At 28.3% G+C, this 15,458-nt stretch overlaps 1 protein-coding gene across 1 annotated transcript; it reads right to left on the bottom strand.

Annotated features, from left to right (window-relative positions):
• Positions 1-4,932: 4,932 nt before the first annotated feature.
• LOC123270105 (nucleolar protein 58-like) lies at positions 4,933-5,747 on the bottom strand. The gene is made up of 3 exons (XM_044736041.1): positions 5,717-5,747; positions 5,138-5,602; positions 4,933-4,943 (listed from the first exon to the last, which is right to left on the bottom strand). Exons 1-3 carry the CDS (start codon positions 5,745-5,747, stop codon positions 4,933-4,935), a joined length of 507 nt encoding a protein of 168 aa, XP_044591976.1.
• Positions 5,748-15,458: the final 9,711 nt, after the last annotated feature.

The raw sequence follows: 15,458 nt of genomic DNA, 5'->3' as shown, positions 1-15,458 counted from the left end.
AAAATTTTTATTTTTCAATTTTATAAGTTTAAAAAAAAAATTTTTCAAAATAATAAAAAAAAAAAATTATAATTAAAAAATAATAATAAAATAAGTCCATCACAAACGCGGGTAATCGTGTTGCGCCCTTTTTACCTGGTTTGAATGTGTGTTTTATTCGTAATTAGACCATCACAAACGCGGGTAATCGTGTTGCGCCTTTTTAACATGGTTTGAATGTGTGTTTTATTCATCATTAGACCATCCCAAACGCAGGTAATCGTGTTGCGCCCTTTTAATATGGTTTAAATGTGTGTTTCACTTGTCAATAGGCTAACATGAGTGCGTGTAATTGCAAAAAAAAAATTTTTATCAAAAAATCTTTGAAAATATGTTAAAAAAAGTGAAAAAAAATTTTTTCAATTTTTCGATATATTAGCCTCGATATCTCGGAAACTAAGCGAGATATCAAAAAATTTTATTCTTTCATTTCGTTTTTTTTCGTCGAGATCTATAAGAATCCGCCTTCAAATCGTGGCGCCGTACGAATCGTAATCCCCCCGCCATCCCTTTAACTTCCCGCTAATTCGATACTCAAGCACTCAAAATTGCACTTATTACGTTTTTGAGCTCTTTGACTCCAAAATATAATTTTCGTGTTATTTTGAGCTCTCCGAGCTCAAAAGTCTGATAGAAGATTAATAAAACAGTATTTTTTGACATTTCAAACCGCGATAACTTTTGGATGAATCAACTGATTTTCATGCGGTTTGCGGCATGCGACGCAGTTTTTGAAGCCTCATAAAGAATTATTAAGTTTAAATTGATAGAACGAGGAATTTCGAAGTAATTCCACAAAAACATTTTTTTCAGTTTTCTTTCGATAACGATAACTTACGAACGAATCATCCTATTTCGACCGGGCTAGTAGTGATTGACGTGGTTTTTTAAGGTCAAGAGCTGATTAGTTTTTGAAATCAATAGGTAAAGCCGTTCAAAAGTTATTCCAAAAAAAGTACATTTGAAAAAAATTTTTTTTTGTAGTTTTTTTGTAATTTCTCCAAATATACTGGTCCGAATTGGTCCAAATTGTATTTAAAATCTAATTTTGGTCAGACCTTTCCGAATGACACCAACCGCGATAAATTCGGTCAAGCCGTTCAAAAGTTATAAGAGGTTTACATTTAAAGATCACAAAATATCTTGACCTTGACAAGTCGAGTGTAAAGCACAACCTCACGCGCTTTGCACTATGAGGCGTGCAATTACACTTTTGTTCATTAATATGTACATGAATTTATTAATAAGAATATTATTAAAATAGCCGATAGAACAAAATATATTTCTAAATAACGTACTTAAATTTCGACTCATGTGCCAAACGATATACATGTAGGCGATAATAACAGATGAAAATACATTTCTACATACTATATCATGTATGTAATACTTCTATATGGACAGTTTAAATGGGAAGGAATGTCCCACTATTAAGGTGCCGACATATACTATTTTCTCTCTCGTCCCAAATACCTGGTTCACGTTGCGCATGCTTGAGAACTCCCCATGATATTAATAGAGGGGGAAGAATGAGGGGAATAATTCTGTGGTTATGATTCTGTTTACAAATATATTTATTATTGTAATTCAGAAAAACAATTATAAATTTTAAAAAACTTTTGTTTTTATTTAAATAATATTCTTTTTCCAACAATCAGTTATTGAAAAATGGTGAAGTTGTGTTATTGATGTGATATAAAAGCGTCGAGAGCTGACAATATTTCTTTGCATCAGTAAGTGCAAATTATTTTTAAGTTTTTAGATGAAATCCTTTATTATGTTATTAATAATATTTAAATTTGATCAATTTTAGATTTCCGAAAAATTTGAAGATACGTTTGAAGTGGCTAAATACTTGTTGATTAACTGAAAATGATGATGTAAAAAGAACTTGCATATGTTCCAGACATTTCAAAGCTGATGATATTTGTCAATCAAAAATTTTTGGAGTTGTTAAATCTTCTATAAAACGTAATGCAGTTCCTACACTTTATTTAACAAATCCACTCAGTATTGATAAAACTGGTAAATTACCACCAAACACGCCGCTATTGGAAGTATTTGATGAGAATGGAGTCAGCAATCAATCGTCATCATGTTTTTCTGAGAATAATATTGTCAACCAATACAATGTACTTAATACTTTGCAAAAAAGTAAAATAATAACATTTATGTATAAACATAGAAGGATAGTAACAAAAAAAATATTTATATATTATTTCTACTATTTGTAGGACCAAAAAAATGTTTTGAAGTAGACAATACTGAATGTCAAACCTCAAATAATAGTAGCATTAATTTTGGTAAGTTTAATGAAAAAATTTAATTTTTTAATATTGTTAAATATTTTAATTCCAGGAGCCTCTTGTAACCAATCTGATTTAAATGAATTTATAGAAAATGCAAAATCAAATCCTATCAGCGAAGACGAAAATACTGGTGAGAATAAATATTATATTTTATTGTTAATATTTTTCTAATTAATACTGTTTTATTCTTATTTAAAGTTTCACATGAAATTGATTCCCCAAATCAATTTCGAAAGTGTAAATTTTACGAGCCTCGTCATGTTAGTGAAATTTCAATGTCAGATTTTGCGACGCCTAAAAGGAGTAAAAGAACCCTTTCTTTCCTTATGAAAAAAAATAAAAAGAAAACTAAAGTTTGCAAAAACTCAGTTAATTTGCTTTTCTAAAAATTAAAAAATACGGTAGTTTTGAGAAAAACTGTTGATTGGCTCGATTACCAAGAAAGCAGGTTAGTTTTAAGAAAAACTGTTTTTTTTTAGACACTGTTGGAATTCGCACGAAAAAATTATTGTCCCAATATTCGTAGAACGAATATTCGACTTGCCTTGGGGGTATCAACTTTTAATTTATTCAATTAATTTGTGACTAGGAAAATTAAAGTGCAGAAGAGTAAAATCGGTGAGAAAGTGAGTCGCTACATTTTTTTTGATTTGGGCCAATTAAAAAAAAATTAAAAAAAATTTTTTTTTTTTTTTCTCAAAAATTTTCGATTTTTTTTTTTTTTTTTTTTTTTTTTCCTTAAATTTTTCAATGGAACAATGTTTTGTTTTCTGATGAGTGTCGGGTATGCCTGTTTGGAAATGACCGAAGACCCCGAGTTTGGCGCCGTCAGGGAGAGCGTTTTTCACGTAACTTCACTCGACCGGTAGCTGCTTACAACGGACGGTCGGTGATGGTTTGGGGAGGAGTTTCGAGATTTTCACAAACTCCTTTGGTAATCGTCCACGAAAATCTAAACGCTAAGCGTTACATTAATCAGATCTTACGACCTGTTGTCTTGCCTCTACGGCAGCAAACTAGAGGTTTTATTTTTATGCAAGACAATGCCCGGCCTCACACAGCAAACGTCACCCGTCAGTTTTTCCAAAGACACGACATAACGTTGTTAAGGCATCCAGCGGTAAGCCCTGATCTTAAGGGGTAACGGTTGCAGATTTATGACCGAAAATTTTATGGATTTTTTTTTTTTAATTTTTTTGCATGTTGCCCTGAATATAATGACTTGAAAATTTGCATAGATATTCAAAATAATGCAATAAAGCGCTAAAGAATTTGAGTTTGTAAATTGTAAACAATAAAAATTACAGATTTATTTATCGATTGATATGGGATCAGTATTTCATTAATATTTTAAATTTGTGTGTATAAAATATGAAAATGAAATTCTTTAGCGCTTCTAAATATAATTTGGAATATTAATAAGCATTAATTTGTTAAAAATTTCTTTAAAATTCAATAGGAAATTCAATAAATACATTAGGTCATAATTTTTTAAACAATTCGAATGTCAGTTACTGCAATAGAGTAGTGTTGGCGACAAGAGATGGCGGTACTAGTAAAAGTTGTGATATTTTTTTACTGGAAGTCCTATAGATGGCAATCCACATACCGCATGAAAATAAGTTATATGATTGGCAGAACCAATGTCAGTTTTTCTCTAGTTTCGTAATTGTACGAAAACATTTAATAAATGCATTTTAATAAATAAGACTGGAATAGGACAATAAAAAAAAAATTTTTAGTTATAGAGAATGATGGAAATTTGAGTCCTCATTTTTAAAATTTTTTTTCAAGGATTACAAAAAAAATTAAAATGACCAGGACTTTTGGTGAATAAAATTAAATTTTCTACTAAAAAGGTGTTATAGAATTTTTTTGAATCTTCACTATTTTAGGTACAATCGGTATTACGAAATATTGATTGCTACAAAAAATTAGTTAAAAAAAAAAAGTATGAATTTGTTCAAATATTGTTTCTATCCTAAAGTTCAAAAAAATAATTAGAAATTTTACAACAAATCATTAGTGACAAAATATTTTTTAAGATTCTCACTTAAAATTTTTTGATTTACTTTTACATGTGTAATTTTTGTTTTCATTTCTACTCAAAATTTTAAAAATCATCTAGTTTTTACATTTTTCTTCGTAATTTTAATTACCGAATACAATAAAAATATTCAAGACTGGTTGTAGAACATTAAATTTTCTAAATGAAACTTTTCTTCTAATTTCTTTGTTTTTCACATTTTAGCTGCTATTTGTCGTTGGAACTATTATAATTATTTAGAATTTCTAAATTGTAAAATGGAATTTTGTAATGAAAAGAAGCATGAAAAAAGATTTACTGATTACATTTACGTAGATGAAATTTTTTATTAATTTTTTTTCGTATCTTGTTTGTTATAAGTGTTAAATCAAAGAGATAAATTAGTTTTTTACTTTATAATATCATCTTAATTATAACTATATAATAATAAGCATAAAAAAATATTCACAACAAATTATATTAGTCTTTTTCATTTATTACGACGGCGTAGTTTCTTTTTAATTATAATTCTTCTTTTCATCCGAGCCATAATGTTGTTCATTTTAATACTGGAAAAAAATCAAGAAATTAGTAACATTATAAATAGTTTTAATGCTAATAATAATAATAATAATAATAATAATAATAATAATAATAGTAGTAAAAAAATTTGTTATTATAGTTATTTTTTTATTATAATTAGTGGTCATTGTGAAAAAATTTACCTCTATTGAAAAAAAAAAGTTTACGGATCCGGAATTACGATACCCGCGATTTTGGTAACGGCCTCCACCGCGAGAACCACGATTTTGATAACGGCCTCCACCGCTAGAACCACGATTTTGGTATTGGCCTCCTCCGCGTCCATTGTTGTAGTTTCCGAAATTTTTTTTACCTCTCCAATTTCTTCGAGACTTCCCCATTGCTGCATGCCGAGGTTTTTTATTAGCTTTATCCCCCTGATCAGCTTCAGCTTCCTTACCATCCTCTTCTTCACCATCCTTTTTTCCATTATTCTTTTCACCATTATCCCCTTCTTCATCATTCGCTTCCTCATCATCTTTTTTTTTACCATCTTCAGATTTCCTCTTCTTTTTCTCTGAACTTTCAACCAGAAGTTCATTGTCTTTGACCGTTAGTATTTGCGGGGTACTTGGCTCATCTTCTCGAGCCTCCTGGTAAGCCTTGATTGCTTTCTGCGCATTCTCGAACAATTTTCTTAAATTTTCTAAAAAAAAAAAAAAAATCAGTTTATTAATAAAAATTTCAATTACTTTAAAAGTATGAAACACTGGGGTCCTTTTAATCGTGTCTTTAAAAATAAATTTAAAAATCATTTTACCAGCTTTTGCAGCATCCTTCACTCCATCCATTTCGAACATAGTGTTTTCTCTGAAATAAAATAAATAAAAAAAATAAAAATAAAATAAGTAAATAAAATAAATGAATAAAAATTAATAAATTAATAACATAAAATAAATAAAAAAATTAAATGGGGCATTCCATGCGAAATGGGAAAATAACTAAAATTTTAAAATTTTTCTAATAAATTCTAATTTAGTCCTAATTTATTATTGCAAGTTTATATTTTACTAATTAGCAAAGAAAATTTTTTTAATCAATAAAAAAATCGATTTTTCTCTCCTAGTAACTTTTCAGCCTCACTAACTTGATGTATCCGGGTCAAATGTTGTTTCAATAGTTTTAAGAACAAAATCATTTTATGTTTGTTATTAACTAACATATTTATTATTATAGTTTTAAGATAAAATTTTGTTTATAAGTTTATAAGTTTGAGTCATATAATTATAATTTATAATTGATGAAATTCCAAAGTCAAATGTACCGTCAGTCACTATGGAATGACCCAAATATAAATTATTGAAAAAATTGAATGACTTTTAGACACTATCAAATAACATGAATTTCAATATACATCATTTCAGTGATGTCAAACAAAAACTATGAATATAATGAAAACTAAATCAATTTTTACGTCACTAACAATTTTTATTTACTATTTATCTCGCATTATGAGGAATTATCTGAAACTATAGGCTACAGACGCTTCGCTAATTACACTGGACACAGAATCTCTAAATCACTCAAAATTCTTGATTGAAAACAACTAAAATTATGATACTAATTGTAATGATAATAATCTTAATAAATCAGTAATGACCATGATTTGAAAAAATTAGACTCACCACGGAATTAATGTCAAAGCGTGTATTCTAACTGCCTCGTGATGCTGGTAGAGTTGTGAATTTTATATGGCGTTGACTATAAAACTAAAACTTGCATCAGAAGGGTTAACAAAAGAGCTTGACTCTAAGTGGCGCAACTTCTTGCGGGAGGAGAGTACAATATCATACCATCAGCAGCCAATTAAAATGAAGGCGCTCGTTTTCAAGGAAACGGTCACGTGTCCGCTGAAATATAAATTGCAAGTTTAGCGGACAAATGAAAATCTTTTAAAATTGATAAAACAGTTATTAAAAAAATTAATAAATATGACTTGTATATTTTCAACGGAGAATTTTATCAAAAAAAAATCATTTAAAAAAAAAAGTACGCAAGTAAATAAATTATTTTGAATAATATTATAAAATGTAAACTTAATTTTATATCAGATAAATAATTGGTAAACAAATCTTCACGCGTGCCAATCAAGATTTGAACAAAATTTAATGCACAATTTTCGAAAATTGAAATTGAACAAAAATTAAATTTTCAAAAAAGTTCAATTTGAATAAATTTTCTCGGTTAGAAATTTTGGTAAATATTTACAAATAGGGTCAACCTTATTTTGGGCCATAACTAAGTGAAAAATTAACTTTTTCAAATTTTTTTGTATTCTCTTGTTTTTACCGCATATTTATAATGAAAAATGTCGTGAAAGAAAAGAATAAAGATTTTGATAGCTTTTTTGTCTTTAAAAGTTAGAAAAAATTTTGGCTCATGTTTTTGGATAAAATTTCTATTTTATTTTATTTTTGATGTTTTTGATATATTTTTTTTTTTTAAGTACACGAAAAAAAGAACAATTTAAAAAAAAATTGATGGAAAAAAAATGTAACATGGCTTAGCATGGGTTGACCCCACTTGTAAATAATTACCGAAATTGTATATAGTAATTTTATTATAAAAGGCGTATGATCATTTTATTTAGCAAACAACGTCATCATTTCTAAAAATCATAATACTAGAAGAAAGATTTTTCTCTAATTATATGTAAAAAATTTGATATTACCTGATTGTATTTATAGATTTTTATAGACTTGGCGGCAATCTAAAATTTGGCTCAGAAAATATTTTTTTTTAATCCATTCAAATTAACAGCAAATTTAATAGCCACGAAAATATGTCTATTGTCCCCAGATTTCACAGTAGTAAGTAAAAAATGATTTTTTTTTTGTAAATACCATAATAGATACAAAATTTAAAAGTTTTTTAATGAATGGCTCGTTTATCTATTATGAAAAAAAAATAAAGTTGAATTATAAGATATCAATAATTAAATATTTTATGTTGAAACGTTGAAAAAAAAAAATTTCTACCGAATCCTAACAATTTCTTCAGATTTTTTTGTTTTTCAAATATGAAAAGTGTTTCTGGAAAATTTCTTCATTTTTTATGATTTATTTTATGATAGTTTTTAAAATAGCTTTTTAAATTATTTCTTTGATTTGGTAAAAACATTTTCAAAAATTTTGAGAAAAAAAAATTTCTTTTTTATCCCACACTGTGAAAATTTTCGATTATTTTTTACTCTGCATGGATTTTAAATTTTACGATGGTGCATATTACTAGTGAACTCTATTGATTAAGAACAAAATTCTATAATGGTCCATAGTAATTTCCGAAACAAATGAAATCAGACATTGTAAATGGTAGAAATTAAAATGTACCACTGTAAAATGAAATATGCGTCAATTTAAATTTCCAAATATACCATAGCAAAATAAAGTTTATTATTAAAAAATAAAGTTTTGGAGTAAAAAATGTTTTTGGCTATCACAAAAAATATCTAACCAAACAATTTGTTTTTAGTTGCAATAATTTTTAAAAATATTTTTTTTAAATGTAGTTTTTTTATTGGTTTTTTATTTTTAACAATAAACATAAGATATAATTTTACAGTTAATTTTTATATAAATAATTATAAACACAATATATTACCTTCAAATATTTTTACAGTTTTAATATACTTAAAGCTCACGGCTGATATTAATTTAACGTCAATTACAAATTTGTTTCCAATTTTTTTTGTTTTTTTTTAAGTAAAAATAACATGCAAGTAAATAGCAATTTTTTTTTTATAATAAAAATAATAAATACAATACGAAGAAAAATGTTTACTGATAATATTATATTTTGAGTATATTGAAAATTATTTTATGTTTTATATCCAAGTTTTAGATTCTGTTTCTACTACTTATACAATGACGCACATATATTTTTATTAACCCTTTAGAGTCAGAGGATCTTCAAACGTCTTCGCGTGAAAGTGGTGGGGAGAGCGCAAATCCATAGTAAGACCCAAGAGTGGGGTTTCAAGGTCAGACTCTAAAGGGTTAATTCACAATTACAATTCGTTTTAAAAACAATGCAACTATAAAAATTCCAACGATGACGAAAACTGGGTAGCACTTAAAATGATAGACATCCAACAAAAGTAATTTGTTAAGAATATGAATCAATTTCTGAATAGAATGATAAAAAATGGATAAAATTGATTTATAATTTTTCTATTGATAAAATTAACAATTGTTGAACATTTGACATTCTTATTATTATTAGAAGTGTCGGTTACAGATTAACCAACAAGTATTTGTTTACATTTTAATTTTTCACGGTGAATTATTAATTACTTTATTAATTATCTTTATTATTTATGAATCTTACAAATTTTTACAAACTATTGATGTGTTTGTTGATGAATTTATGATCTAATATTCATTTAAAACTTTATTTCATACAATTTTTATAAGAACCGTTAACCACCACTGATAGCGTTTGTACACTTATGTTCATAAAACAAAGTAGCACTAAAGAAGGGTAGGTATCGTTTACGCATATCCTCTGTTGATACTTATGTATCAATGACCTAAATCCTGATAATACATATCCCAATTATTCCAGTTTTATTAACTCATATATTTGATGATACATATGAGCAATGATACACAAAAAGAGTAGTTCACTTGAACAAAGAAAATATTTTTCTTCATAATTATTTTCTTGGGCGAAAAAAAATTTTTTTTTGACACAAGAAATTTCTCTTATTCCAACAAAATTAATTCTCCTTTCTTCAAGAAATACGTATCTTGATCCAAGACAATTTATTTAAATCAAGAAAATTTTCTTGTCTTGAGAAAATTTTTCTTTTGCTCCAAAACATTAAATATCTCGATAATAAATTTTCATTTATATTTTTATTGGTTAAAATGTCAAATGGGAAGATCAAATAATATTGAATCATTTTTTTTCATTTAATATGTATAATTGCGTGCTAAAAGAATCTGCTAAGAGTATCAAATATTCAAGAGGAAAATTTTCTCGTGAGAAAATTTTTTTCTCAGCTGAAGTAGGTGGCGCTGCTTCCCTAAAGAATCTAAAAATCTTGATCCAATATAAAGATTTTTTGTATCAAGTATTTATTATAACTTGAATTAAGAAAAATTACTTTCACCAAGAATAGAATTTCAAGAAAAATTTTTACTTCGGCCACAACTTCGGTCTTCTTTCGGGCACCCGAAAATTTACTTGAGCCACGAATTTTATTCTCCAGTCAAGAAATCTTTTTTTCTGTGTATACATATCCCGATGATACATATCATGAAACAAAACAAAACTCCTGATAAAAATAGGTGGTGTCTTATTTTTTACCGAAGATTTATAATTATAATTTTAATTATATGTATCATTAGAATATGTATCATCGGGATATGTATTATTGCACATATATGTATCATCGGGATATGAATGGATATGCGATAAACGATACCTACCCCAAAAAAATGAAATAGCACATGTCGCGAGTGACCCGCATACGTTTACTATGGGGCATTTGAAAATTTCATTGTAACAATTAAAAATTTTATACGAATACGAATACACGTGACTCAATGTAAAACTTTTTTATAAATTTTTATTGTCGACTGAGCGATAGAAATTTTACTATGGAACTATAGTGAAAAGTTTTAAACAGTTGCGTTGCTTAATTTACGATGGTCCCTAGTAAATATTGATTGGTACAATATGATATATTCTTATATTATTTTTTAAATAGAGTCATTAAGGTTCAGTCTTATTATGCATGCATAGTAAATTTCTACAGAAATTTATAACCGTACATATTACTTCCCAATGCCTTTCGTTAATTATCGAACAAAATTTATTCGTTTTTTTTTGACGTGATAACGTCTTATAAATTTAGGAACAACGGTAGCACGCACGAAAAAGTGTCTCGTTCCACCTGAGGCCAAGCATGCAAGCGAGAGCGCAGAACAAGCGATAGAGAGGCATGATCGGCCCAAGCGTTGGCTTGTGAAACATTTATCTCTCTTATTCTCACGTGACGTCAGAGCTAGCAGTTCGAATATTGTTCTATAACTAATTGTTCGTGATTATATTTAAACAAATTATTAAATTAAATTTGCAAAAACTTTAAATAATGTTTGAAAATTAAAAATTAATGTTTTTAATCAGTTTTAACAATATTTATGTCAAATTATATCAGTTATAAAAAATTATTATCATTGATACTATAAATAATTATTAATAATTAATATTTATTATAAATAATAATAATTATCAAATTATTATATCAATTTTTAATTAACAATGTATCAATAAGTTTTTTTTCTTTGTTAAAATAATTTTTAAATATTTAAAATTTTTTTATTCTTAAATACAAAATAATGATAATTCAGTGATAATAATTGAATTCATAAAAGTATGCAATTTTTCATCAATGTTTCTTTATGACGTTATCACGTAAAATTATCGTCCGTAAACCGACTTTACAGACAACCAATTTTTTTGTCGTCATCTTATACTGCCAGCATTGATGAAGCATTAGGAATAGTCTGAAAAAAAAAGTTTGAAAAAAAAATTCTTCTAAAAACAATTTTCTTTTTTGGAAAAATGAATGAGAATCGAAAAATTGCTCATGACTTTTTCGAAAGTTGCCTTAGGATTATTTCGAAGCAGTTTATCACAAAAATTTGTCGAATACGTAAGTACAGTCGATTTGGCATGGAATATGTTCTACAAGTTATTAATTGAGCGTATCCTATGATTGGATACTTTTGGATCCAATACTCCTTTCGCCAACAAGTTAACTAGTGCACGAGTCCACTAGTGCACTTGTGTACTTGTGCATGGAGGCGAAACCTTCGAAAAACGCGTTTCTAAAACCGTCGCGTCGCCTCCACAAGTTCGTAAGTGCACTAGTGAACTCGTGCACTAGTTAACTTGTGGGCGAAAGGAGCGCCACTTTTTCGTAAGTTAACGGTGAGCCAACCAGGCTTCTGTAGATTAGTGGTCCGTTATTTCTTGTCTGATCTTGGTTTCCTGGAAAATATAAAATATTATTAGCGAGTTTTTTAAAAAGGTGTATTAATTAATTATTAATATATTTAATTATATATGTCGCAAAGCTGACAAAATTTTGTATGTCGCAAAGCTGACGAAATTTCGTATGTCGCAAAGCTGACGGAATTTTGGATGTCGCAAAGCTGAAAAAATTTCGCATGTCGCAAAGCTGACAAAATTTTGTACGTCGCAAAGCTGACGAAATTTCGTATGTCACAAAGCTGACGAAATTTTGGATGTCGCAAAGCTGACGAAATTTTTACATGTCATTAGGCTGACAAATTTCTGCACAAAAAAATATAGAAAAATGAAAAAATTACAGTTTATACTGTAACTTAACTTAACGCTACGAAAGCAAATCTGGGAAATTTTAAGTTTCAGTTTTATTTGAAATGTGCCACATTACTCCACTAAAAAAAAAGCAGACCAAGTTCAAGAAATAAATCTTTGAGCCAAGAAAACTATTTTGAAAAATAAATTTCATTATTTTCATTCCAGTAGAAAAATTCTTAAACTGATAATTTTTCTTGATATAAACTCTAATTTTTTCATTTTCCTTTTTTCCGTGCATGTCGCAAGGCAGACATAATTCTTCCATGATACAAACGTGACAATCTGCAATATGTCACATAACTGAGAAATTATTGAAGCAATAGATCTGACTATTTGAATAATCAAAAAATTCTGCAATTTGCAAATACTGAAAAGTTTTTTAGTAAGATTCCCACCTCCTCCCTCTTACCACCTCTTTGAAAGTTTAAATAATTCAAATCTGTGTTTAATTGTTTAGAAAGACATTTTTAATAGATTTCTTAGAAATATTACATTTGTGTACATGGTAGACTTGCCGAAAAACTTTTTATTTTTCTGACTGAGCTCGTCGAGCTGATTTTCAAAATATCATGAATAATAAATATGATGATAGTGTTATTCAGTTTATAATTAATCTCTTTTATGCTACAAATACTTATTCTACAGCTAAGTACGAACGTTTAAATTGAATTTGAGCTTAATCAGTTCCATAGTTTTGAAATTTTAAAAATCGCTAATATTTAAATCTTAATATTTTATTGCTTCAATAACTTTTGAATGTTACTATTTATCAAGTTTCTGTTCCAAACTGTTCATACAACTCAAATAATTCGAAATGCATGTACGGAATATTTTTTCCAAAGTCATTCTGAATGTTAGCAATACTGTAATTGTTATTTTTGCAATGAGCTGCATAAAAATGGATACTGTCAGTATTAAAAACTGTCAAAAAGTTTGACGAGTTAGTTTTAGTGTTATCACCGGGACCTGATTCAATGATTGAGGCAATTTTCGAATTAATTATAGTAAATGTAATCAATTTCATTTCTAAGGCCTGACTGATTGCAATCATCGAGCCTTCATGAGCCCAAATTCCTTCAGCAGCTACCATCCTAATAAAATCTTTTATTTCTGGATTTGGTAACGGCTTACCATTGACCTCAGTGACGACTGCAATGGTTTTTGCTTTACATAATACCGCGTAATAATGTCTGTAGTTAAGAATGTGATTAATCATAAAAAGCTTAACTTCTGGGTATTTGTTTTCATCGTTTAGCCATAGTTTCGCAATAGAACGATAAAAACAATTACCATCCCCTTTAATGTCATGGATATCAAAAATATCAAGGCATTCTTTCGGAATTACATCTAAGTCAAATTCTTTATTATCATCATCATTAGTTAAGCTTGATTTATTATCTACTTTGATGTTTTGCATGTAGCCACAGAGAAGATAAATAAGTTGATGATTGTCATCAAAAATTTTTTCAATTTGTTGTAGACTTTTTTTACTGTCATATATTTTCTTCAGAATCTCAGAAATTTTATTATGAAATTTATTGCAATAATGAGTTAGAATTTCATCAACTTTAACCATATTGATTTTTTTATTATTCCAAATTTGCACATCGAATTTACAAGAATCCGATTTTCTGCGAGCTGCAATAAAATGACATTGTATTTCATTCACTAACGTCACAGGGATTGTCGATCGTGCAGTAGAAGGTGAATACTTGACAATATTAATCAGATCATGAGTTGATTTATCAACGCCAACAACGATTATATTAATTTTTAATGCACTACATAAAACATAGAGAGAACTATGATCGCCCCACTTTCTTTCTCGTGCAATTTTGCGTAGAAAGTCATCGACAGTTGAAAAGTTTGAATCGTTGTTTTCTACACATTCAGAAACAGGAATACCATTATAATAAATAATCGGTTCGTATTTAACCTTATTGCATAAAACATTATTAATTATACATACTTTTATGTCAATATATCTTTCTTGGTCACATAGAATAACATCAGCGATTGATCGGAACAAACAATTGCCATCTGCGAGAACATTTACCAAAGAGAAATTATTATTAAGTGTATGGTTTATATGAGCATTATTAGCAGTCAAGTTAGCAGTTTTTAATGAATATTTTGATAAATTCCAGTCAATAGGATAATTAAAACTATCTGTGACAACATTTTGAATTGAATTTTCAATGTTTTTGCAAATTGTAGAAATGAGCTGACTTTCTTCCTGCCAAATCATTTCTATCTCTTTAAGATTTGTGCTTTCAGTTATGTCGGACAGTAGTTCTTTAATCAACGTGGAAGACGTTTCTACGATTTTTTCTCCCAAATTTTCATCAACTGTTGAATTTACTTGAGTTTCACTTTCTTTCGCAGCTCTAGCTTTTTTTTGGGCTTCAAGAATAAAAGTCGGTTCACTAATTTTCATATTGCGATTTTTTTGACTGTCAATAATTTCTGGAAGTACGCATTCTGTATAAAATCGAATGAGTTGCGGTTCCATTTTCGTTTTACAAAAATTATCGTCTCTTTCAATGATTTCGTACCTTACGCCTTTTGGGGTCCATACATTAAAATAGCAATACTGTCTATCTGTGATATGCAACTGCCCTTGTACTTGATAATAATAATCGTGTGTTTTTTTCAAGTTACCTGTATTTAAATCAAAAATTTTGGTCATAGGTGGCTTTTTCAATTCTAGTGCTTCATTAGGTGATATATGTTTTATGGATTCTAAGCATTTAACTTCAACAATTGATTCTTCACCAATAAGACCATCTGGCGTGGCACCTAAGAATTCAATGTCTTTGTCGATGAAAAGACCACAGGGTTTAATTTCATCTGGTTCTATTTCAAGTTCTTTTGTCAAATCTTTCAAAGCTGTTTTTTCAAATTCACGGCCGAATTGTATTGAACTAACACTAATTACTGTTGGATAGACAATTTTGGTTACCAACGATGAACATGAAGTTGTTTCTCGTCGACGGCAAACCGATCCAAAATTGGACGCAGTAATTATATCCCTACGATATTGATGCCAATTCGGTGAATTAGCTTGATCTATTGTATCATTCATAATTTCATCGCATTTTTTCTGTCGGTCTTTTAATTTCTGAAAGTGTTCTTTTTCTTTTTGATTA

This window comes from Cotesia glomerata, linkage group LG8 (assembly GCF_020080835.1).
Source record: "Cotesia glomerata isolate CgM1 linkage group LG8, MPM_Cglom_v2.3, whole genome shotgun sequence".
NCBI lineage: Eukaryota > Metazoa > Arthropoda > Insecta > Hymenoptera > Braconidae > Cotesia > Cotesia glomerata.
The sequence above is the reverse complement of the archived record's forward strand: the minus strand, read 5'-3'. Positions and strand labels throughout refer to the sequence as shown.